Source organism: Coffea arabica, chromosome 9c, assembly GCF_036785885.1.
Source record: "Coffea arabica cultivar ET-39 chromosome 9c, Coffea Arabica ET-39 HiFi, whole genome shotgun sequence".
In the NCBI taxonomy this organism is placed as follows: Eukaryota; Viridiplantae; Streptophyta; class Magnoliopsida; order Gentianales; family Rubiaceae; genus Coffea; species Coffea arabica.
In genome coordinates, this window is record NC_092326.1 from 1,308,145 (window position 1) to 1,335,101 (window position 26,957).

The 26,957-nt window shown below is 35.3% G+C and overlaps 2 protein-coding genes across 2 annotated transcripts; one reads left to right on the forward strand and one right to left on the reverse strand.

Moving 5' to 3' along the window:
• Positions 1 to 5: 5 nt before the first annotated feature.
• LOC140014420 (uncharacterized) lies at positions 6 to 6,171 on the reverse strand. Its single transcript, XM_072065277.1, has 5 exons — positions 6,135 to 6,171; positions 2,664 to 2,871; positions 1,386 to 2,582; positions 852 to 1,248; positions 6 to 701 (listed from the first exon to the last, which is right to left on the reverse strand). The coding sequence occupies exons 1-5, from the start codon at positions 6,169 to 6,171 to the stop codon at positions 6 to 8; spliced, it is 2,535 nt and encodes an 844-aa protein (XP_071921378.1).
• Positions 6,172 to 9,093: 2,922 nt separating this feature from the next.
• LOC113708460 (protein SRG1-like) lies at positions 9,094 to 10,088 on the forward strand. The gene is made up of 3 exons (XM_072065278.1): positions 9,094 to 9,213; positions 9,716 to 9,963; positions 10,055 to 10,088. Exons 1-3 carry the CDS (start codon positions 9,094 to 9,096, stop codon positions 10,086 to 10,088), a joined length of 402 nt encoding a protein of 133 aa, XP_071921379.1.
• The last annotated feature ends 16,869 nt before the right edge of the window (positions 10,089 to 26,957 follow it).

The window sequence follows — 26,957 nt, forward strand, 5'->3', positions numbered from 1 at the left end:
GCCCTTCACCGAACAACTGTAAACTCATACCGCGCAGTCGATTGAACTACCCTTTCGTAAAACAGCGAGAAATCACTCACATGGATGGCCAAACTGAACTGACCCTCAACTGCCGATTGGACATCCTGGAATACCGCCTCACACACCTCATTTACACGTACTCTAGCCCCCTCAAAAACCGCTCTGCACCTTGCCTTCCAAATGTTCCAGCAGATAAAAACTGGATCAATATCAAATACGAATCTCTGCTTGGCCCTTGGAGTAGGAAACATCCACCACTCAAATAAATGTGCTCGGAGACTGTCGTACGACCTCCCCACTCCACATATGTTCTGAAAATACTCCCAAACCTCCATTGCAAACTGCCCCGCAGAAAACACATGCACCAGTGTCTCTCCAGTAGCAAGCGCACAACACCAGCACTTGGATGCCAACTGGAAACCCATCTCCCTCCAGACGTCATCCAAAGGCAGCCGCCTCATGAGCAAGCGCAGCATGAACAAGGACACTCTCAAAGGTATCCGAGGATACCATATGCGAGAGAAGACAAGTGACCTATTTCGACCTTGGCAGACCTCCTGAAAGGCCGCCGCCAGAGTGAAGAGCCCTGACTGCGTCGTCCTCCAGATCACTTGATCTGTCCCCCTTCCATTCAGTGCCGGTGTCTGCATCACCTCATCCACAATGGATGGCGGCAGAATCTGTGACAACCGATAATTATCCCAGGTGCCATTGACCAAAACATGAGAGAACGAAACACCTGGAACCACCACGGCTCGAAGAAAAAGAGGCCCACTCCCCAATCAATTATCATACCAAAAATCACAAGACCCATCATTGAGCAACCAGACCATGCATAATTCCGCCTGGCGGCTCACATTGATCATACGCCTCCAAGTTGGTGAGGCAGCCCGAGAACTAACCACCTGACAAGGATGAATCCCATTACAATACTTCGCCCGCATGAAGGTTGCCCATAGAGATGACCCAGTGCGGACAGCCCACCATAGCTTACACGAAAAGGCATTATATACATCGTGAACCCGCCGGAAACCCGCGCCACCTTCCATCACCGGATAACACAGATGAGGCCACCGAATCCAATGATGCCTAGTCTGCTCGGTCGAGGACCCCCACAAGAAATTTGCACAAAGACGCTCAATACTCTTGAATGTCGCCATTGGAATGACTGCAGCAGACAAAAGATGAGTTGGAAGCGACGCAAGAACATGCTTGATTAACACTAACCTGCCTCCAGGCGAAAAAGTTTAGACCGCCAAGAAAGAATCCTTGCCGAGATAGCATGACACACCTCCCCAAAATACAAGGATTTACACCTGCCAATGTATAACGGGAAACCCAGGTACCGGACCGGGAACTGCTACCGAGAAAAGCCAGTAATCCGCTCAACTACCCTCCGCCGTGCAGGCAACACCGACGGGTGCACTAAGTATCCACTCTTCTGAGCACTCACCAACTGCCCCGAGGCCAGTTGATACATGTCCAATACCCGCATAATCTCCTTCAGAGAGGTAGAAGAGCCATTAGCAAAAATAAGCACATCATCCGCAAAAGCCAAGTGGGTGACCGACGGACATCCCCTGGGTACCGTGAAACCTAAGAAACCTGACTGTGCAGCAAGACTATTGAGCCCTCGGGATAACACCTCCGCGCCAATGACAAATAAGGATGGGGACAGCGGATCTCCCTGACGAATTCCACGACTCGATTTGAAAAAACCATGAGATGCCCCATTAATAATGACGGAGAACCAAACATTCGACACTAACCTCCAAACCATGTCAACAAACCTCTCACCAAATCCGAATTTGCGCAAAACCCTGACAATGAATATCCACGATACACGATCATACGCCTTCGCCATGTCAAGTTTTAGCGCTACATTTCCCCCCCTAGCCTTTTTCCGAATCCCTGACATAAGCTCCTGAGCCAGAAGATAATTCTCTGTTATGTTCCTGCCTTTGACAAACCCCGTCTGTTGCGGCGACACAATCTTGGGCAAAATACTTGCTAACCTATCCGCCAAAATTCGAGAGAGGACCTTGTTGGAAAAATTGCACAAACTAATCGGCCTATACTTAGAAAAGTCCTGAGGGTTTGTCACCTTGGGAATTAAAACAATGGATGTAGAAGTTACGAAACGGGGCAGCTCCGCCCCACAAAAGAAGCTCAATACAGCATTATAAACATCCTGCGCAATAACATCCCAAGCGAAAGTAAAGAACTGACCTGTCAAACCATCAGGGCCTGCAGCACTATCCCCATCCATCTGAAATACCACCCGTTTCACCTCCTCCATAGTTGGATCTGCATCAAGAGCCGCCCTGTCTGCTTGCGACACCAAGTGAGGGATTAAATGCTCCCAAGTACCAGCTGGCCCGCCGGTGGCCGAAAACAAATCCGAGAAGAAACGCACAGCCTCATTGGCAATCCCCTCGTCATCTTCAACCCATTCGCCGTTCGCATCCTTCACTCTATGAATCACACCCTGCACCCTCCGCTGCTGAACCGTGGCATGGAAATATCTTGAGTTGCGATCGCCGTAACGAAGCCACTTTACCCTAGCCTTCTGACTCCAAAACTTTTCTTCATTTAACAACGCGTGGCGTAGCTCAGCCTGAGCTTTACTCAGATCTACCTACGCCTCCATCGAGTCATCCTGCTCCGTGCGGGCTTCTGCTGCTAGCACAGTTGCTTCCGCCTGCTTAACAACCTCGAACACATTCCCAAAAACTCCCTTGTTCCAGCCCTGGATGGCACGCCTGGTCCGCAGGAGCTTGGAGCATAATATCTTTAACGGAGAGCCCGAGGTCTCTGCTTGCCAAGCCTGGCGAATAACATCCAACAGTCCTGGATGCGACGTCCAAACATTTAAAAACCGGAATGCCCTCGAATCTTAGTTTATTAGCTATAAAACTAATTAAAACACACCAAAACAAACTAATAAAACACAATAAAAGCACGTAAACTATGCACTTATCAAACTACCCCACACTTAAACCATTGCTTGTCCTCAAGCAATCAACATATCTCCAATAACAATGATTCAAGAGGTGAAACCCTGTATGCATTTTTTCGAATTAAATTCCTCATAACTTGGTAAACAATCATTATGCACTTGTTCAATTTACACTAAATACTCATAATATCAAATAAAGGGAAGAGAATTATGCCATAAATTCAACAAGTTAAACTTAATCTCTTACCCCAACCTAATTTTACAAATAAGCAAGTCACATAGTCAATTTATAGCCTTCCTCCTCCTATAATCATCTTTTTTCTCAAAATTTTACAACTAAGAGGGATTTATTTGCACTAATTTTACTTAAATAGTGAGAAAGTCTTTTTACGCGAAAATCGACACTTTTAGGTGAAGATCTCCGGTTACTCAACATTTCACTTATTTATGCATACTCGTAATTCAAGTACTTTTTTACGCGAAAGTCGACATTTGTAGATGCCAACTCCCGGTTACTTGGTACAAGAATCATTGGAGTAGAAAAAAAACTCTTATTCTTTTTTTTTTCTTTTCTCTCTTTTTTTCTCTCTTTTTTTTCTTTTTTTTAACACAATAAATAAATTTTCCATCATAGAAAATATATAAGAATAATCAAAGGAGGAGTATAACCTTTAATTATTGACTATATCAATCACTTACTTGGAAAATTAAGTAAAGAGAAGAAATCACATTAAACATGTAAAATTATAGGTATAATTTTCCTCACTTTATCGGATATACTTTCTAAAATGCAAAAATTCTAATTGCATAATAACCATTTCCAAGTCAAATGAGAACTAAATCTTCCAATATACATATAAAGTTTCAACAAGTGAAAGAATTAGGCACTTAAAGTTGGAACAAATTGGCCATTTTTAAATAAACTTGCAAAAATTTGAAAAAAAAAAATTTTTTTTTGAGCCATAGTGAAATGTTGGAAAAGATTTTAGAAAAATTTTGACAATATACCCAATTTCAAGCAAATTATCCATATGGCAAGATTTCTATGCACAATTCCAACATTTCTAATCATTTAAAGTCACCATATATCATCACATACCATTAAAGTGCAAGTTCAAATATTTTCCTCCCCCACACTTAAACTTCACATTGTCCTCAATGTAAGAAAGGAAAAATAGCGAAAGTAAGAGAAAGTAATACTCCCCTAATGAACTTGCGCGATTCGAATCCATGGCAATGTGATGAATTTCCAACTTTACTTGAAAGAATGGAGAGTTCAATTAATGCACCTTGAAAAAGACAAAAATAAAACTTCTTAAGAATAAAAGCTTGCAACCAACAAGAAGAAAAGTGGAGTTGAAGGAGGAAAAAGAGGGAAGAATGAGGAAAAGTGGTCTGAGGCTTCGTTTTGGAAAGGATCCGAGGTCGGATCATGATAAGTGAGCTCGGATCAAGAAGCTCGAATTTTTTCTGATTGCAGAAGTGGATCCGAGGCCTCGGATCCATTGAATCTGCACTTATTGCAGAAGTTTCTGCAATTTTCAGTTTGGTCCCAATTTGAAACACACTCTCCAATTCGTGTTCTACAATGAAATTTTTAACAATTTAACACTTCACACACATGAAAAGTGACTTAAACATGAATCTCAACATCTCAAAACAAATAAAAAACATGTAGAATGCAAATTGAGGGTTGAGGTTCTTGGATCAAATAGTTCTCCTTGACACTTCCAATGCACATGGTAATGCTCAAATGGTCAAAAGAGTGCAAATAGGTCATGAACACATTTAAACACTTGAATTCACTTCAACTTCATGCAAATGACTAATTTAACCACATAACATGAAATTAAGCATTGTAAACTCAAAAATGAAGGTTAAGCTTCCCTTTTTCACATCGGTCTCCACTCCTTATAAACTCCTTTGCACTTGAAATGATTTCGCATGATTTCTTGTCATTGCTACCTATAAAACACACAAAAATACTAATCAAATTACTAAAACTTACTAAAAAACTAGAAATTGTTAGGTTGCCTCCCAACAAGCGCTTCTTTATAGTCATTAGCTTGACTATATCACCTCATTTCTCAAGGAGGTTTAGTTAATGAATAATCCACCATTAGAGGTTGGGGTGGATCATTATAAGGTGGCTTTATAGCGAAAGCCACATGTTCTAATGATAAGAGAGATGGAAGTGGCTTACCAACCTCAAGTGAGTCGTAGATATTACCTTGAATGCGCATCACTTGAGTACTCACCAAAGGAATGTCCGAGTGGCTTTCTTGGGGAATAATACCTTTAAAACCTATACTCTCAACACATTCCTTAAGAGGGGTGAAAAATGAGTCGCTAAGGCTCACCTCTTGAGGTTCAATGTTAGCTCCAAAGGTACTATTATGTGAAATGGATATTTTCTCATTAAAACACAATTAAGATTCATCATTTTCATCAAAATGCAATCCATTTTCACTTGCAACATGCTCACCATTCATGCTAGGGTCAACTTGCACATCATTAGAAGAAATAACTTCACACAACTCATGCACTTGGTCTTATATTCTACCAAAGTGAGAAGCTAATTCATCTAACCTTTCATCAATCCTATCAAAACGGTCAGAGGTTGCATTTGCTAGCTTTTCTATGGCTAAATCAAATTGATTATAAGAATTTTCTACAGCTAGCTCCCAAGAGGCATAAGAACAATTAGCTAATGGTTCACTTTCTAATTCCCAAGGTAGAGGTGCATTAGCTAACTTCTCTATTGCCAACTCCCAAGATGGTTTTGATTCATATTAGACACTTTGAGGTTGGTAATCATAAAAATTTGGAGAATCACTATATGCACATTGATTATCCCAACCATACACATGAGAATTGCTCCAATTAGCACTGTATTGATTAAAACAAGGATTGCAATGCTCTAATTCATCATAATAATCCACATTTTGTGCTTGCATGCATGTACTAGTAGCATGATAACCTCCACACAAGTCACAAATCACATGATAATAATTAAAAGCATTAACATTCCTCCTTTGCTCAATTTTATACATCATGGTATCCATTTGAACTTGTAACATTATAACATCAAGTTTAACCTTTAAACTCCTTAAACCATCTTCAAACAATATACTTTCGATAATTTCTTGGTTACCTCGATTCAAGGAGCTTTGCATATAGTAACCATCCATTGTCGATCTTCCTTCTCTCATGCATTGATTCCTCATATTTTCTACTCTCCTTGTACCCCTAAACATGTTTTCAAAATAACTTAAAAACAAATTTAGTCAAGAAGAATAGATGACTCTAAACACATAAAAACATATACAAAGACTCAACAAAGACACTAAAAAAAATAAAAATTAAGACACTAGACACTACAAACACAAGAAAAATAAGTAAAAATGTCTAAATTAATAAAGTTATTCTTAGCACCGATATTGACAAATCTTCCCCGGCAGCGGCGCCAAAAACTTGACGTGCGCGGGGTATACATATATCAATTAGATCATCCACAATCAAGTTTTACATTTATAATTCCTAAATACCCCACACGCGATTTATCGCAAGTATACGAATTGTGAGCGAGTATAGGGTATTAAGGGTCGATCCCACAGAGAAGATTGCAATTACTGGTGTTTTTCGAACTCCTTTATTATCTAGACTACCATAAACATAAAAGAAATCAAAATTAGCACTAGAAAGCTCCTAGAGATATGGAATTCCTTACTACTCTTGCAAATGAGATTACTGGTTAAGTGAATGCTATTATCTTGGCTAGTTATGGCGTAATTTCCTAATATATGTGAAACCTACTCTCGTAGTGAATCAACTATACTTGTAGCTAAATCATACTTACTCTTGTCGTTATGAAATTAACTACAAGTTCATTTCTTCTATGAAATTACATGAACAAGTCACTAAAGCCACATAGGTGCACCTCTACTCTCGTGAGTGTACACCCTAGGTTTATCACTTCCTTGAACTAGTGTTAAATTCCAATTCTCATTGTAATCTTAACACCTTTAGATAATCACAATTAATGGCCGGTTAATCATGATTAGAAAAGCAAAAGTGATAAATAACTTGCTCAAAATAATACCATCAAATAACCAAGTAAACATAAAAAACAAGATATAGCAAGTTCAACCATAACTCTAGGCATAAACTTTAACTAAACATGTTAAAAACACAAATCCAAACTTGTATTATAGCTAAACATGAAATCTAATACAAGAGAGAAAGTAGTAGAAGAGATATCACCCTTGTCACATGAGGTCAACCTCTCCATCTTTGCTCCTCAATCTTCATCCAAATCTAGCTACAAACACAAGATGGATAAACTACACTACCTATCCCCACGCCATCCTTGCCTATAAATTAAACAAATTAATTAATATGCAGCTATATTTGCCAATATCTATGTACATATTATATTATTTATAATTTTGTAACAATAATAGTAACAACTGTTAGTTTAGATTTGCTAACAGATACGGAGAAATGCTTTTAAAAGATTAAAGTAGATTTTAAACATAATGTAATGTTGAATATTAGTTAAAAGTCCAAAAGATTGATTTATAAAGTTATTTGTTAATATTATATATGAAAACATAAGATCAAAATAAAAAATAAAATTTTATTTTGAACCACCCATCAGGGCACCCTAGTTGGGTAGACGGATGGGGGTGGGGGTAAGAGTAGTGGGGGGATAGCACTAAAGCCAGGAGAAGTTTTTAAAGCACAAGGAGGGAGACGGGTGAGGGTTTCCTAGCCTCATATCCACGTCATTGCCATTCCTTTAGTCACCCACTCTCTAAAGCCTAGAAATTTTAGTTTTCCCTCATTAAAGGTTTGAAAGCATAAATGTTAACTTTTGCCTCCAAAAAAATTTATAAAATTTAATGATAAAAAGTTATATATATATATATACAGTTTTTTTTAATCAAAGTAATTGTTATGCTTCCGTCTACGTAGCTAGGCCAGTATAATTTCAATATTTTTTTTTAATCAAGAAGGTTTTATATTATTCCTTGAAGAAGAGAGACAAAGACGGAGGGGGACATCGACCTTACCTCCTAGGAGTACAATGCATACCCTAGCATTTTCTAAGGGAAGGGAGACCACATTTGTCTAGTTTAAATGCCCCTTGGGCTTGAGTAGGGAGATCCGAAAGTTGATGATATGCTCTGTCACAGCCTAGTATAATTTCAATAAATATTTGAGGATAATCTAAAATTTGGATACCATCATGAAGTGCAGGTGATGAACCATTTTTGAAGACAGTAGCTGATAGACCCTTAATCATAAGTCAATTTTAAAATTTCGAAGCAATAAAACTTGCTTTTTTTTTAATGTGACCAAGGAGGAGGTAATTATCAATGGGTCTACCAAATCAACGTAATTTGTAGGCCTAAGAGATATGACAAGGTTTAATTTGTACTATATGGTTCCATGGGTTACCTTTGAAACACTGCATTTAGGTCGAATATGGATGAAATTAATTATAATAGCAGCTCTTTAGGTGAGACATCATTGTCAAGCCTACAACTAGTTCTGTATAGAAATTCTTATATTATCCAAACCTAGCACCTTGCATTTCGACTAATAATAAACAATGTTGGATTAATGAAACATCTGGTGCGAAAAAAAACAATATATTCTGAACTAGGGATTCAGTGGATAGATACAAGAATTAGAACTTTGAAGTTGAAAATAACCACAATCATGGATCCCAAGACAAGAAAGCTTGGGGGATCTCAGAAAGTTCCTTTTGTCCAAGAGTTGGCTAAGGAAAATCCCTCTTCTGTTCCAACAATGGTTCGAAGTCTCGGCCGAGTCGTCAACTTTTCGGCCCCTACCGATACGATACCGTGATGAAACGATATCGAGTTACTTGACTAGCGGAGAAATTGGCCGAGACATCACCGCGACGGATTGACTCGGCCGTTTTTTTTTGCTATTTTTTATTATTTTTGTTTAGCATACTTTTTTTTATATTATTAACAATTTTAAGAATATTAAATGCTTTAAAATTTGTGTCTCACCGAGACCGCGAACCGATATGTCGAGACCGATATAAAACGTTCCGGACCGCGACCGCGACTTTGAACATGGTTCCAACTCGTTACATGCGCCCCGACAAAGACCAATGTCCAACCATCTCTAACGGTGGTTCTTTCCACCAAATACCAGTTGTGGATATGCAATGCCTGTTTAGTTTTGCTATGGAGGTAAGTGATTTGGAGCTTTAGAAGCTGCATTCTGCTTGCAAGGAGGGGGGTTTTCCAGGTATATATACAAGGATTGAATGTATGTCAAACATATATTTGTGTGACAAGCTATTGTATGTTTGAAATAGTTTGATTATACAACTTTTTTACAAAACTAAATTATCAAGTGTTGCTATTTCAATGTTTGAACCGTCGATTTTGTGTAAAGTTTGAACCCTAACCAACATTCTAGAAAGGAACTTTAAATTCCCCTTGGTGGCCACTTGACCAAGGCTCTATGGTTACCTTTTTCAAGGTTTGAGACCATCCCACTTTTTTTTTTTTGTATCGAAAAAAAAAGAAACCATCTTCAAATGAAATCAAAGTCCTATGAAAAATGAATCCGTTGATGACTTAATCATCTTTTACCTCAATTTTACGAGTGCAAATCAGTTGAAAGTAAACATATGCTTATGTGCTGTTCCATCCAGACGCTATTACTTATGAGAATAACTGTCAACAGCTGATTAATCATGGAGTTAACTCTTCATTGGTGGAGAAATTGAAATCAGAAGTTCAAGATTTTTTCAATCTGCCGATGGCTGAAAAGAACAAATATGGTCAAGAACCAGGAGATGTAGAAGGATATGGGCAGGCCTTTGTCAAATCAGAGGAGCAAAAGCTTGACTGGGCTGACATGTTATACATGATCACTCAACCAGAAGATTTAAGAAAACCTCATTTATTCCCTAAGCTGCCTCTTCCTCAAAGGTATATTTGACCAACCATGCACAACACACACAAAACGGGGAATTTAAATCAAGTGTGCTATCTTTAGTCTTGTAATTCTTAAACCATGCAGTTTTAGGATAAAAACTATTTTTGACATGAACTAACATACATAGCATGCTAAAATTTTAGCCAAACTGTACTACTAGTTACTGAACTTTCTTGAATGAAAAAAGAATTATGTTGGATGGCCAAAAAGAGACATTCACGAAAATTTAATGGCCACTGATGCACTTTGCCAGATGGTTTTGATTGAAGCAATTCAATGATACCATTTAATTTGACGTTTTCACGTCTATCTAAATTTGAACGCTAATGCATCAGATAGGTGAGATTTTTTAGTAGGTAAAGTTGATTTTTCTGTAAAGTTATCTACTGAGAAAGATAGAATAAAAGAATATGTTGATGTGATAATTTTTAAAGTTAACATTTCAGATTTAAGTTTAGGGAAGTATAAAGATCCAGAAATGGCTGAATACATGATGACGAAAGGTCAAGCAAAAAAATAAGCTGAAATGCCAATGAGAAATTAATTACCCTGCCGCCCTCCATCCACTATCTTCCAAACCAAATAAAAGGAGAAAAATATATTTAGAACAATAATATGAATAATTCAAAACATTAACCTATTGTACATATGCTAGTAAGTCCACTAAGGCTTAAGAAGCTCTCTTTTTCACATTTTGTGAGATTGAGAAAAATAATGACCTGCCAAGAATTTCCGTTTGTGTTTTGATCAAAGATGATTTTTTTAAATAAAATATCATATTTTCATTAAAATTTATACTAATGGTAGAAATTATATCATCAAATATATATAGATATCAAATAACAGATCTGAAGAAAGGATACTACAGATAAGATGAACAATAAAAATTACATTATAAAGCTCTAAATTTAAAAAATAAGATAAAATAATTGTAGCTCCATATATGGATATCTATGCATGCTTGTAATCGTCAAATCTGCTGATTAACGGCTTCAAGTCCATATATTATAGTGAGATCTACTGAATATATCTAAGAAATTCCAGATCTAATAATCAAAATCTGAAAAACTCAAATGTAATAAAAGAAAAATGAAAAAATTATCAAAAACTCTCACTAGGAATCCTTAGGAGAGAATGAAACTCCACTAAAAAATTTAGGAGAGAAGAAAACTCTCACTAGACAACTTTAAGGAGAGAAGATGACAGGTGTCGAGCTTGTACAATAATAATTATCTACTCAAGAAAAATATACATTTTGTATATAGCGGTGAGTAGGGTCGAATCCACAGGGATTGGGGATAATTTGTTTTTTCCAGTGTCCGAAGTACGGGGAATTTTTGGAGAATATAAAATATCTAATTAACTAACTAATGAAACGACTAATAGAAAATAAATAAGAATTAATTAATAACCAATACGACTCTAACCAAATGTGCAATTTTTTAGAAACGGTTCATTCAATTGATCATCGATGCAAAGATAATTCAATTACTCATTAATAGATTGGTTATAGTTGTCATACACGCGATAAACAACCAGCCTTTCCTTACTTTTTTGATAGCTAAGGTACGACCGTTAACTATTTCTCTAACCAAAAAATAACTATAGGTATAACCGTAGGATTTAATTTATAGATTGCATTAAGAATTAGAAAAATCCAACCCTAACTAACAAACACGCTACGAGGGTTTGTTTAAATTAGATCATATGTTTTCCTAACATGGAACCAATCACGCTAGTCGCCACTGGTATTAATCAATTGAACAATTACGGATTCAATCAATTAATCTGGCAGTAGATTATTAGGTCAATTTGAATATCAGGCCCTTGACATTCAAATAACAAGACAATCATAAGAAGTTAAACTAGAAAACGTACAAACACCAATGAATAAAAGAAATAAATAAAATAATTCGATCTCACAGATGTTTGGAATCGAGTCTTCAAGTTGACCTTCAACTAGATGACGAACTTAGCCACGCCTCATAGAGAAATTTTCACGCGAATTAGTAGAATTCATGAATATCAAACTTTGTTCTTAAAACAATCTAATATGTTTCACGCAAGAAGAGTAAAGGCACGAAAAAGGAATTATCTCCTGTCTTGCGGCCTCGGGACTAAAACGAATAATAGAAGAATCTCCCTAATCTAAACAATGACTAGTCCCTCATCTCGTTGGTTTTTCCACCGAATAAGGAAAACAAAGAGATAAGGCAATTACTGAAGTTTCCTTCTTTCTTGTTTCCTAATGCTAGTAAACTCTAGTCACGAAAGGAAAAGTATTGGCTTAGCACATCTTGGAGCCGGATTTGCAAGGATTCTCGAGGCTTCCCACGTGCACGGCATTTTCTCAAGAAAGTCACACTTTTTAGTATTTTTCTGTGCCACTTCTTGTAATTAGGTCCAAATACCAAATATAAGTATATTTCATCAATTAAAATAATATTTGGCAAGGACAAAGTGGAAAATTAACCATAAAATTAATAACAAATTATACCCTTTCAATTCTCCCTACACCTAAACCATGCTTGTCCTCAAGCATGAGAACAACAAATCAAACAATCAAATTCAAACAATGGCTATTGCTCAAATCTTCTATTGTCAAGATACAATTAAAACATATGCCAAGTATTAGTGATTAAGTTTCAAGAAACATCTCTCCGGTTATCTTTCAAAATCAAAGACCTTTCCAATTTTCGACTAACTAATCTAAGAATATAAAATATTCAACTAACATTCGTAAGCAAATGGTTTGACTATTAAGCAAAATCTCAACATTAAAATTCATGAATCAGCAGGCTAACAATCCATTCAAACACTTCCACATTTTTTACTATTGACACATTTTTTTTCTAAAATATTCCCACACTTGATTGATTTTTTTTTCAGGGGAAATGCTTAGTCTTTAGCCATTTAAGCGTTTTGAAGCGGACTCCGACATTGGGCAAATGAAGGAGCCCAGTTACTCAGTCATCATCGCATAAAAACCACATACGCATAGTCATTGTCACTTTTTGACATGAAAATCGACATTCATGGTGAAGAACTCCTGTTACTAGGTAACGATACTAGCGGAGTATAGCCAAACATGATTCAAATATGCATCAAAAATAAAATTAAAGATCACACAAGCCCACTTCATTTCTTAAATATGGAGAACTAAGATTAATAGTTGAACCAATTTGCATAAAAATGCTAGACAAATATTTACAATACTTAGAGAAATTAACCAAAAAGTGCAAAAGTCACAAAATCTCAAATATTCATCAAAGAGATACCCTTAAACTTAATCGTGCCATACTTAACACCTTAGCGTATAAAATCTTAGCAATAGAAAAATTTGAGACATCTAACCATCGTTTATCTGAAACACTCACAAGTATGCATAAAAATAGGCAAAAATTGGATAAAATTTGACAAAATCAAAACAAAAAATTCCAACAAAAATGCCTACACTTGCACTTTTCCAGTATATTATCAATATACTACTCCCCCCACACCTAAATCTTACATTATCCCAATGTAAGAGATAAAGAATAGAATACGAAACAAAAGGGACAACGAAACTTCCCTGATAATTGTAGAGGCCGTGGACAGCTACGGGTGAGGGCCAAATGATTGTGGAGCTCGACGTAAGTTGATGGTTGGCAGTGGTGGAGTTCGAATGGAGAAGGATGGAAGAAAGATGGAAGAAAGAAAAAGAAAAGAGAAAGAAAATGGAAAAAGAAAAGGAAAAGGAAAAGAAAAGAAAAGAATTTTTTTTTTAGAACCACTGTGTTAGGTGTGGGCATGCCAAGATAGGGAAAAGTAATCTGAACTTGGAAATCGCTTTTCGCAATTTAACGCGTGCTCTCCTCGCGTGGGCATTCCAAGATTTGGAAAAGTAATCTGATCCTGGGGTGACTTTTTTGCAAATTAATGCATGCCCTCCTTGCGTGGGCACGCCAAGATTCCTTAACCTACTTGTGTTGCGAACAGTTGAGGTTTTATCAACATGGCATGGGCACCCTATGTTTTGCAAAAGCCTCCTGACCATGAGATTGAGGCTTGCAAGATTAACGCGTGCCCTCCTTGCATGGACATGCCAAGATTACCTGTCCTGGTCATAGTGGAGGAAAATATCAAGATTAACTAGTACCCAAGTGAGAAATGACAAATTTAAAGCAATGAACAACGAAAAAAATAAACAAAACCAGTATTTGGGTTGCCTCCCAAAAAGCGCCTTTCTTTTAACGTCTTTGGCTAGACATTGTCATGTTTGTTCAGGGAGGATAAAATCTTGTGGCTCGTTTTAGTGCTTCATTCTCTATGTAATCCTGATAACCCTCGTAAATAGAGTAATTCTTGAGCACACGAGCTACGGTCTTCCATGGACTAGTAGATGGCGCCAAACAAGTCAACAATAATCAGAATTCTCCACCCATTCCTCCATCACGCGCATTTACTGGTCCAAGATATTTTGTCATCGCCACTCTTAACTTATTCCTATCATGAAATTCAAAATTTTCTGGTATAATAAAGTCAATCTCACTAACAAAAATTGAAGAATAAGAGTCAGAAGAATATTGATTAAGAAATGGAGAAAATATCACCGCATTTGGAGATTGTTCACAGGATTCATTCACTTGGATGAGTTGATATTGGGGTTTCGTTTCTTGCACTTCAACTTCCTTTTCAACTGCATCTTTAGATCCGTTTTCTTGAAACTCTTGCAGTTCCACGTCATTTGTCCGGATAATTGCACTCTCATCTTGTTCAAGGTTGATATTAGTCTATGAGAGCAATTCTGACATTGATGATGGCTGTTGCTGTTGATATTGATGTTGAAAATCGATTGGGTCTGGTGCATAATTAAAGTTGGAGTTGTCCCACCATCTTTGATCATACCCATTTGAATAAGGGTCATGCCACGTTCGAGATTGAGGTGAGAAACCTCCAAAATTATTGAGATAGGCATTCAGGTAATCTTGATATTCAGAGCACATACTAGTTGAATGATCTGTGGTATAACAAATCCCACAAGTTGCAGCAGCCATTTTGTCTATAAGAAAGCTTAGTGAATCTGAATATTGATCATCAGAAAAAACACAAGCTTCATTTCCTTTCGTAGGAATAAAATCTAGTTTATCACCAAAATATGAAATGTCAGCAGCCATAAAATAGTAGAAAAAAGAAATAAAAGAAAAAAATAGAAATAAAAATAAGATGAACTCAAAAAGAAACAAATTAATCAGGCCCCAGTCCCCGGCAACAGCGCCAAAAATTGACAGGTGTCGAGCCTGTGCAATAATAATTATCTACTCAAGAAAAATACAAATTTTGTATACAGCAGTGAGTAGGGTCGAATCCACAGGGACTGGAGATAATTCGTTTCTTCCAGAGTCCGAAATATGGGTTTTTTAGAGAATATAAAATAACTAATTAACCAACTAATGAAACAACTAATAGAAATAAACAAGAATTAATAAATAACCAATACGACTCTAGCTAAAGGTGCAACTTTTCAAATACGGTTCATTCAACTGATCATCGATCCAAAGATAATTCAATTACTCATTAATAGATTGGTTATAGTTGTCATACAAGCGATAAACAACCAGCCTTTCCTTACTTTTTCGATTGTTAAGGTACGACTGTTAACTATTTCTCTAACCAAAAAATAACCCTAGGTACGACCGTAGGATTTAATTTCTAGATTGCATTAAGAATTAGAAAAGCCCAACCCTAACTAACAAACACGCTACGAGGGTTTGTTTAAATTAGATCATACGTTTCCTTAATATGGAACCAATCACGCTAGTTGCCACTGGTATTAATCAATTGAACAATTACGGATCCAATCAATTAATCTGGCAGTAGATTATTAGGTTAATTTGAATATCGAGCCCTTGACATTCAAATAACAAAACAATCATAAGAAGTTAAGCTGGAAAACGTACAAATACCAATGAATAAAAGAAATAAGTAAAATAATTTGATCTCATAGATGTTTGGAATCGAGTCTTCAAGCTGACCTTCAACTAGATGACGAACTTAGCCACGCCTCATAGAGAAATTTTCACGCGAATTAGTAGAATTCATGAATATCAAACTTTGTTATTAAAACAATCTAATATGTTTCACGCAAGAAGAGTAAAGGCACGAAGAAGGAATTATCTCCTGTCTTGCGGCCTTGGGGCGAAGACAAATAATAGAAGAATCTCCCTAATCCAAACAATGACTAGTCCCTCATCTCGTTGGTTTTTCCACCGAATAAGGAAAACAAAGAGATAAAACAACTACTGAAGTTTCTTTCTTTCTTGTTTCCTAATGCTAGTAAACTACTAGTCACGAAAGGAAAGGAATTGGTTTAGCACATCTTGGAGCCGGATTTGCAAGGATTCTCAAGGCTTCCCACGTGCACGGCATTTTCTCAAGAAAGTCACCCTTTTTAGTACTTTTCTGCTCCACTTCCTGTAATTAGGTCCAAATACCAAATATAAGTATATTTCAACAATTAAAACAATATTTGGCAAGGACAAAGAGGAAAATTAACCATAAAATTAATAACAAATTATGCCCTCTCAGAAGAAACTCTCATTAGAAAATCTTAAGAAATATTTTATTCACATAAATGAAAAGAAACTATAGAGAGAGCTCCTCGCATGAAGAGAGATTAGAAAATCTGATCTCTCTCTCATGAGAGAGTTGAATGAGAGTTTTAGTTAGATAGCTTTTTCTAAAGAAAAGAAAGATAGAAGAAGGATGGCCGAAGATATTTTAGGTCAAAATGTTACTGATATTATAAAAGATGAAGTTGAACAATAAAAAATCACCAATTCACTGTGACAAATGGTTACAATGAGCTCAAATTTATTGAAATATCTTGATTCAGTGTGCAATTTGAAAATAAACAAATTAGTTATGATTTTAAGTTCATTATAATATACATCTAAATTTATACTTAGACTTAGGTATGCTAAGTTCTCCTTATAGTTTATTTGCATGTTAATCAATCCAATAACACTACAAAACATGAAACTAACATTGAAGTTTGTGCGCAAAATTTTCTTTTCTTTTCTTTTGTTATGATACTAAACCGATATTTATGCTAGTTACCTTTATATTCCTTCAAATGTTCTTGGTTTTGCTGCATAGGGAAAGTCTTCAAGAGTACTCTATAGAGCTCAAAAGTCTTGCCTTGAAGATTCTCAACCTAATAGCAAAAGCATTAGGAATGAAGCATGAAGAAATTGAAGTCCTTTTAGAAGAAGGGTTGCAATTAGGGCTGCAAACGAATCGAGCCGCTCGCGAGTCAAGCTCGAGTCGAGCTCGATCAATATCCAGCTCGAGCTGGCTCGAGTTGAAATCGAGCTGGAACTCGAGTTCGAAATATTAAGTTCGTTAGCTCACGAGCCGGCTGGCGAGTTCGAGTATATATATAATATTTTTTATTTTTTTATTTTAAGTATTTCTTTTATTTTAAGTGTATATTTAAATTTTTTTTATTTTCTTATTTTAATAGTAAAATTACATATATATCCTTAATATTTTATAATATTATTAAGAAAAAATATTATTTTATTTATTTTTTAAAAAATAAAATAATTATTTTTATTTTTTTCGAGCTCGAGCTCGGTTCGAATTGATTCGAATCGAACTTGAGCTTTAAATTGCCGGCTTGTCGAGTTCGAGCTTGATAAAATTTAGTCGAAATTCGGCTCGATTAGCCCAAAACTCGACTCGACTCGGCTCATTTGCAGCCCTAGTTACAATCCATGAGGCTCACTTACCATCCTCCATGTCCTCAACTTGAGCTGGTCACAGGCCTATGCCATCACTCTGATCCTGTTAACCCGCCATTTTACTTCAAATCAACGATGTACAAGGTCTCCAAATCAAGGAAAATGAAGCTTGGGTTCCTGTTATTCCACTTCCTAATGCTTTTATAGTCAACGTTGGTGATATCCTAGAGGTAAGTATTCGCATAAATATAAGGTTTTATTGTGAATTGCCCCATTAACAAGTACATGCTTTTCAATTTGCTCCATGTCAGTCACACTCTACTCTACTAAACTTTGGGGGTAGGCACACTTTTGACTTTACTATTACGAGCCTTAAAATTGTATGCTTGGCCCCTTGAAAACTAGTCAAAGATATAAATATTAACGTCATAAGGAAAAAAGTGAGTGTAAGAATGTTAATGCCCTTTCATTTCTGAAATGATTAATAATTTATCATTATTGCCATTTTGTTTGGATCCGAACTTTATATCTTCTCTATAGTATCTAATATACAAAAAATCAAATTAATAAAACCAAAAAAAGCTTTTTCAATTTAATATCCTTAAAGTCTTTTCAAATTCATGTTGAATTAATGTTCTTTTATCTTATACATTGTTTTCAATTTATTGGACTTTAAATCTAATAGTAATAATAAATAATGTAGTAATAAAAAATAATATAGTAATAACAAAAAATAAAGTTGGCAAAATTTTGAAATCATGCTTTAATATTAAGCTTGTTACTACTTAACAGCGTAATATTTTATTCTTTTAGTTTATGTAAATTGTTAGAAGAATATTTTTGTTATATTTTGTTTGTCAGATTAGTCAACTATGAATTACTTAACTAAATTTTTAATAAGGACTAATATATATTACATCTAGACTTAGAGGAGAATAAATAGAGATTAAATAAAAAAAATCACTTTCTCCACCAGTAAAAGGGCATTAATAGTAAACTATATATAGTGTCATCAACAAAAGAGCAATATTGTCATAACACTCAATTTTCTTGACAAAGTTAAGATTTCAAACATTGACAAAGGTAAGATTTCAAATATTCACTAGATTTCTGGTGGTGTGAGGTGCATATTTTTAAGGTTTAAGGTGGTAAAGTATGAGTACCTCCAAATCCAAAGCTCAGGGGAACAAAATGGTGAATAAGCTTTGTTTTGATTGAATCTGTCCTCTCCCTAGACTTCCAATATTTACATTTTGTTTCCAACATTTACCTAATGTGCCACAACACTCCTATAAAAGCCCAAATTGTCATGTGGAATGCACTTACTCTCCGAGTACAATTAGCTTACGTACCAAATTTTTAGTAACTTAGTTATCAGAATCTTTTGCTAAGCTGTGACTGATAAAGCTATCAGAACTTCCAGTGTCCACCAATACGTTCACTACTACAGTTCTCATAACCTGTTGTAGAGTAATGGTCTTTCTTTTGAGCCCAGAAGACAAAGTATGAAATGACATGCCGACCACAACTCCAATATTACTAGTAACCTCATCTTGCTTCCCTTGGACATCTGCAAACTCAATTTCCTCCTCCTCGTCTTCTGCCATCTGATGCAGCTGCTTCATTTTGCTTTGATGTCCTGCTCCAAATTTGTTGGCACACTTGAAACAAAAATTATTATTCCTCTGGTATTGGATGGTGAAATTTTCTATATGATGTTAGGACTAGAATCCTAATTAGCAGAAGCTCATTTTTCAACTCGATAATGAGGGAGCCTATAGCTATTAGTTCCAATACCATGGCCAATTTTGATTTTATATAATTCAAATCTGGAGTCCACATTCTGCCTACCCCCTAGTCTAATCTGTCTACGTCAAATGCTACTATTAAAATCTCAGGTTTGAACATCTTGACTGTGCCTAATTTCTTCTCTAAGCCCGCTAATGAAACTGGAGACAGAATATCGTTCACTAAGTCTTATTACTCCTGAGGAGCATCAAAGTTTTCAACTGTTCAAACTTCTCTTGTTATTCTTCAAAATCTCCAATCTATTGCGACTTTTTGAATTTTTCCAAATTTCCTCTGTCAAAAAATGTGTGCACGATAGTTCTTTAATTCCTTCCAAGACAAACTAGCTAGGTTTTTCAATCTTGACCCCCAGAAACTAGTTATCTGTTATTCCCTCATAATACATTCCAATCACATTCATTCTATTTTCATTAAAAAAATTCGTAACACAAGAATAATTTATGGCATTTTCTGACTCATTCCCTGAGATTATCCCCAAAGAACATAGGTAATTCAACCTTAAGAGTAACTGGGAAAAGGAATCCTACTCCAGTTCTCCTTAGTAGTCGCCCCAGGCTCATTGGTGGACAGCAACTTCTGTTGCTTCTAGGAGGTGGGAATCCCAAAATTTTCTTCTTCGCAGATCACTTTCTGATTGTCTTTACGAGACATCACCATCGTAGAGGAGCTGAATTTCTGATGCACATTGTGAATCATGGACTCCATCCTCCTGCCATTACTTTCCCACTCATCTTTAAAATGTTGCTGGAAATTATTCATGGAGTCTAATTGCTGCTAAAAATTTCCTATGGAAGCCAAAGCCTTGCTCAACCTTGCTTCTGTTTCTTGACCTGCTCCTTCAAAGACTTAAAACAAGTAGTTTCAGCCATGATCAGGGGGTATTCAAGCAGTCAGAGTCAACCGCTTCATACCAACGACTATCAGGGACTCAAACATTGGAGCCAAATTAAGTATTGATATGGGAGAAAAATGAACTAGTGAAGGAAAGAATTAGTTCAAGAATGAGGAATGATCAGAACGAGAGAAGAAGAAAGAGATGCAGAGGGAAAGATTGACTATAAGAAAGGAATGACTACCAAACTCCTTTCCTAACTAGTTTCACTAACTGAAGGAAATTAAACCAAGCTATCTTAGTATTTAGTTTCCTAATTCTTCTAATTTCTTGTTTTGGTGTCTTGTTTGTTTAGTTTTCATATTAGTTTAGGAATTAGTTTCCTTCATTTCTTTCTTGAGCCCGGTCCGTTTGTTTGTTTATAAATACTTCGCTGCCATGCTATTTCTTCGAGTGTGTGATTTGTTTTGATTATTTATCCTATGGGCTATTTTCCTACAAAGTATTAGAGGTCTGGACTTTGATTCTAGGGCTTGTTCATGAAATTGAAGCATGGATCAATGTTATTCATCATGTTGTGATGATTTTATTTTTGATGGCAAAAATGATTTTGAGATTTTGAGTTGGTTGATGAAAAAAAAAATTTCAAGCTATTGTAATTTGGGATTTTGTCTAAAAGGGGTTCACGAAACCTATAGAAGGTACGAATTATCAAGCTGTTTAAGAGTTAGAAAAGAATAAATAGTTAGATTGTAAGGCATTCCAATATCTCAACACCCAAGTCCAATTGCATGTAGCCAAAAAATTTATAGATGTAAATACAGCAATGGAGGTTTGAAAATTTTGATGAATTTCTATGGTCATGGTGGAGAAGAATTTTGTGATGAGGTAGGAGAAATTTTTTTTTTTTTTTTGATGAGTCAAAGAAAGAAGAAATTGCAGAAATTATGGGTACTCGTGAAGATGAAAAATTTGTGGCTGAAAAGGAAATTTCACATGTGGTTGAGAAAGAAGGTGAAGTCGTTGGTGATATGGAAAATGTAACTAAAGATTGTGATAAGAGAGAAATTTTGATTTCATTGTGGTTGATGAATTTTTTGAAGCGAAAGATGTGATTGTTAAAATTGATGTGATTGTTAGTGTGAAAAAATTAAAGGAAAAATATGGTAATGTTAAAAACATTGGAGGTGGCAACTATGATTTTCTAGTGTTGGGAAATTTTCTTGGTGATGTGGAGTAATGAATGGAGTTTGGATGAACATGTTTAACTTTTTTGACATAAGTGATCAAGGTAAGAAATTGTTCAAAAAGTATAAGTTCGACCACTGTTATGTGCAAAGATGAAACTAATAATCAATCATAAGTTGGAGTCAACTGTTGTGTCTACTGCAACTGAGCTTTTCATAGAGATTCAAGCTCGAAATGACATTGGAGGTGAGCACAATAATGAGCATGGTTTAAGGAAGGCAATAAAGGAAATTAAACCCAACTATCTTAGTATTTAGTTTTCTAATTCTTCTAGTTTCTTGTTTCGGTGTCTTGTTTGTTTAGTTCCCACATTGGTTTAGGAGATTTCAAATCAGTTCCAAATAAGTTTCGGTTTATAACTGTATTTGTTTAATAAGTTTAACAATGCATAAATACTACTAGAGTAGTAGATTATTACTTGAAAAATTGAGTCGAGTTTTGGGAGTAAATTTGAGGGAAAGTCTCATAGTTTAGATTCGTAAGTTGTTGCAAGCAAAAAGTTACAATTTGATATTGCCATGATTGAGTTTTGAGTTAATAAATAGTTAAATGTTTTTTTTGTATATTTATTCTCCTTCTCTTCCCAAATACTTTTATATGTGTTAAAATTGCTTTTGTTTCTCATTTGTGCCCTATTATAAAAAAAAAAAAAAAAAAGTCTTCCCTACTTATCTAAATGGGGCCAATGGGTGATAGAAAAGGCCCATGGCCTAGGTTGGCCACCTCTAGGGGTGTCAATCAGTCAATGGGCCAAGTCTGGATCCGAACTCAGCTCATACCCGATAATTTTTTTCCGAATATGGGTTGAGAAATAATTCCGATACCCGGATCCGTTTACTTTAACAAAAAATAGGTTGGATACGGAATATAGGATTCCAACCCGGATCCAAACAATATATTAATAATTATAAAATATAAATATTTCTAAATACATTCTTTTACCAAATTAACAATTTAGTAATGATTTTGTAGATTGATTTGTGGTTAGTTTTGTATTGACTATTGAGTTATTTGTGATTTAGTTTGGTAATTTGATTTGTTTAATTTTGGAGATGGATTTATAATTGGTTTTGGATTTAATTTTAAAATGTTTAAATTTGGATTTTTTTTTTCCGAATAGACCTAGATCCGACTCATAGCCCGTCGAACCCAATTCCAAAACTCTAAAATCAAGACCCGTTAGGTATACGGTTCGAGTCTGGATTTACTACATAAAAACGAGTTGGGTTCAGAATTTTCAGTTTCGATCAAAACCCCGACCCGTTGACAAGCCTAGCCACCTCATTGCAGTTGGGGGGTACCTGCCTAAGGTCTGTCTAAGTGGCACGGTTTATGTAATAATTTGTGATAGCGAGGGTTTTCATTCGCAAACGAAAAAAATAGAAGAGGTTAAAAAAAAAAACTCTTGCCAAGTCAGCATACTACATGTCTTTTGACTTAAGCCATTATTAAAATCACGAAAATGATGTCCAATGATTTATTCAACTTTTTTTTTTGAGGGTAATGACATTCAACTTGAATATCCGATCTATGTGGCAATACGAAAAGACAATTTCAGTTCCCAATCTTAGTTTAATATAGCCCAAAATGCAACGAAGCCCTTTCATGGTATATTCCTAATACACTTGTCCAACCTCATCCAGTCGATGGACCAAATGAGCTAGACCTCTGAAGTATCACTTCTAAGAGCATTATCTCTTCGTGTCTTTTTCATCTATGTTTTTAAACTTGGACCGACCTCTTCGTTCGATCGATCGAACTGAAAATCGGCCAAATGCCTAGTCTGAATTATCCTAAAAAATTGGATAGATAGAAATTCAGTCAAATCAGATAAAAAACTGGATTTGATTGAGTTTGACTAGAAAAATGTGAAGAATCTATTGGTGTTAAAGTTTTTTTTTTTTTTTAAAAGTCAAAGCATTTTCAGTATTATGTTTTGACCCTAGGTTGTTAAAAATTATTAATATATCTCAAATATTTCATACTTTATAAATGTTGTCCTAAAGTTTGGTGTTATTTTTCAATCAAGTCCATAATTTTAATTCTAAACTTGTTAATGTTCATTAAATAATATAAATTGCTACTTGATCATTCTAATTTCTTTGTATTTTCTTGTTAAATATATTTGAAACATCAAATATATTTATGAATATACATTTATTAATATTGACATGTGCTTAAGTATTTTACATACAATATTTAAATTTTTAAATAATTTTTGTTTATGACGTTATCTGATTTAACCCCGATCGAATCCATTAACCCCTGACTCCTGAATTCGACCGAGTTGATACTCAGTCCGGGTCTAAAAACATAGTTTTTCATGTGTTGACATCCACATGATGGCATCTATTTATGGGATTACATGGCGTTAAAAACAATCGAAGGTTTCCTATAGTTATCGATCCAATAGAATTAGTGAGGAGAAAATGTATTATTTGGTCTTGTGTGGACTTTGGAGCAAAATATTGAATTTTACCCTTTTATGCTTGCTCGCATGCGCATTCACACATACACACACATTTATTTATAAACACACTAGCCTCTCTCTTTTACCCTTTTATGCCTGCTGGCACGTACACATGCACATACACATGTTCGCATGAGTATTGAGTACGCAAAGAGAGAGATTGGTATATACTATTGCTTTGTATGAGGCGTGAGATTGGGAAGGGACAACTTTTAGCAAACGCAAAAGAATTGTTATGTTTCTAAAGATTGTAGCCTTTGTGTGTAGAATTTGTACTTGTGATTGCAGGGGATCGATCCCGTGACTTAAACTATTGATGCCAGTTAAGTAACTATCCATTCGCTATTGTCATTCGGAAATTAGTTTACAATTATCCCCTTTTCCTCAAAACAAAAAATTCCTAAATGAAAATCTTTTGAAAGTTACAAACAAGTGCATTATGTCTTATACGAAGTATGGATACTTAACTATTGAACAACAGGTAATCTGTCTAGCTTATTTACAATAATGGTTAGACTTACAAACCTTTTGCTTTGGTATGAAACCAATTCTTGATAGAGGGAAATATATCAAGAGAGTCTACCAAAGGGTCCAATATGAAAGTTAGGGACCCAACTTTGATCCAAAAGCTTAAGCCATTAGGTCTTGGGTCGTTTTTTACATATTAACCACTCTTTCTCCATCTCTCGGACCAAATGTGGGACGTAATCTTTTTAATCATGAACCTAACACCTCTGATGTATACGAGTCATTTAAGAAGCAAAACAACTCCATGGGTAATAATGTTAAATTTAAAATTGTATCCTAAAACCAATCCATTTATAGTTGAAGTGCAAAATTCCAAACGACATATTAATTGTATATACGTAGTTTGGGAAAAGTCTCAAATTGGATGAAGATTCTCTACTATTGATAGAGCAATTGCAATTGATGGTTTAAATAGTTTTAGTACGAACGTTCGCTAGATGAGATTGATTTTGAGACACAATTTTTAATAAGTGATAAAACTTGCTGTATTATTAGGTACGTTATTATTATTTGTATTTTCAATGTCTTAATGGTTAAATATTTGTGTTAGTAGTTACATTTTGTAGTACAATTTACACTGATATTTTGTGATAGGCTGGGCACTGATGTGCTCTCTTTAGGCTGATGTTGTCTACTTTAATAATGAACAATCGCAAGCTCATCTGCGTAGCAAAGTATGTGGATCCTATTTTGTAAGTCATCAATTTTTGGAGATGGACTAATCCAATTTTGATACAAATTGATAAAGGAATACATCACTCCAGAGACGTTCCATGAAGACTTTAAGGTTACATTTTGTAGTACAATTGACACTGATATTTTGTGACAGGCTGGGCACTGATGTGCTCTCTTTAGGCTGATGTTGTCTACTTTAATAACTAACAATCGCAAGCTCATCTGCGTAGCAAAGTATATGGATCCTATTTTGTAAGTCATCAATTTTTGGAGATGGACTAATCCAATTTGAATACATCACTCCAGAGACGTTCCTTGAAGACTTTAAGTCGCCGACATTTTATCAACAATTTTATAGAAATATTTATAACCGTAGCTGGTGCTTACTCTGAGATTACTTTTTCAGATGACCAATACCAAAGAAATTCCATTTAGTTGTACTAAACAAGCTTATTATTCAAGTGTCACTGACATTGAAAATGAACGATAAGCTCTTTTTCAGTTGAAAGAAAACTCGATAAACAAAATCAAATCATCAGCCATGGTGGATTGTGTTGCGCATGATTCATGAAAGGAGTTAGCCATAACAAAATCACTAGCCTTGTCGTAAAACAAATCAGAAAATTTGTGTGTATTTATATATGAATTAATCTTTTCTATACATATATACTAGAGGAAGATAGCCCACGATGTGCGGGAGTTTGGTGCATATGGTATAAAATCGTTTTTAATTTTTTATTTGATGTAACAGCATGGAAAACTAATTTTTAATAATAGAAAGATAATCATGAAAAGATTAAGGATAACTATATATTAAACTTCGTAAGAATGGAAGATTGAGTAAAAACGGAATATATAAATTTCATTCCCTAACGGGTACTCATATTTACATGAAAGTAAAGTAGTAGGCTGTTGCATTTAACTTCTATCGAACATGGTAATTGTCTGTTGTAGTAGTAGTAGTTTTCCTTGCATTGTGTTTGTTATCTTGTAGATAGGTTGAGAACTGCAAAATTGCTAGATATATTTTTAGATTAAAATCTCAGTTTTAATTTGTCCAAATCATTATTTGCCTTCTCTTAGAGCAAAACCTTCACTTTTGCTATTATGAATCAGACAATGAACAATGAAACTTGACTATTGCAACTTCCTGCAGACTCTGAGCAAACAGAAGAGGAATATCCCCAGCTTAGAAATGAGAAGCATAAGACTATCCAGACGGGAAAAAAAATGTATTTTAACAGGAAGAAATAATACATAGAAGTGCTTGTGCTTAACAATAGATGACATTGGATAGTGCTACCTGATTCTTGTACACAAAAAAATGATACTAAGAATAGAATCAAATCATACCAGTGAAAATCAAGGTTTGCAAGCTATTACTACCAACAAACAAATAATAGTACACTTTAAAAAGAAATAATCATCAAATACGGCAAAGAAAGTTTGGAATTCATTGTTCAGCACTAAAGAAGCTAGAATTTGAAACCTTATGTAAAACGTGTTTAGCACCAACATAAAGCATGAGTCTTCGTATTTTATCATCTTCAGGAAACTCTTTTCCTGGACAAATGTTACATAAAAAATGCACTTATGAAGTCATAAAGGCAGAAGAATAAATTATATTGTTGTTTAAATGTCTATAGGAACTTTCATCTCCAAACAGGAAACTAAAAAAAAGAACTGAACAGGAAAATAATC

What these genes read in the sequence shown, in the direction of transcription:
- LOC140014420 (XM_072065277.1), bottom strand. Translation starts at nt 6,171, where the DNA reads ATGGATGGTTACTATATGCAAAGCTCCTTGAATCGAG. An exon ending in CAGGATGACTCGATGGAGGC is followed by an intron (nt 2,583 to 2,663) that starts GTAGGTAGATCT and finishes TCAGAAGGCTAG; the next exon opens with GGTAAAGTGGCTTCGTTACG. An exon ending in CGGATTACTGGCTTTTCTCG is followed by an intron (nt 1,249 to 1,385) that starts GTAGCAGTTCCC and finishes GCCTGGAGGCAG; the next exon opens with GTTAGTGTTAATCAAGCATG.
- LOC113708460 (XM_072065278.1), top strand. Translation starts at nt 9,094, where the DNA reads ATGGTTCCAACTCGTTACATGCGCCCCGACAAAGACCAATGTCCAACC. An exon ending in TGTTTAGTTTTGCTATGGAG is followed by an intron (nt 9,214 to 9,715) that starts GTAAGTGATTTG and finishes AACTGTCAACAG; the next exon opens with CTGATTAATCATGGAGTTAA. An exon ending in AAGCTGCCTCTTCCTCAAAG is followed by an intron (nt 9,964 to 10,054) that starts GTATATTTGACC and finishes TAAACCATGCAG; the next exon opens with TTTTAGGATAAAAACTATTT.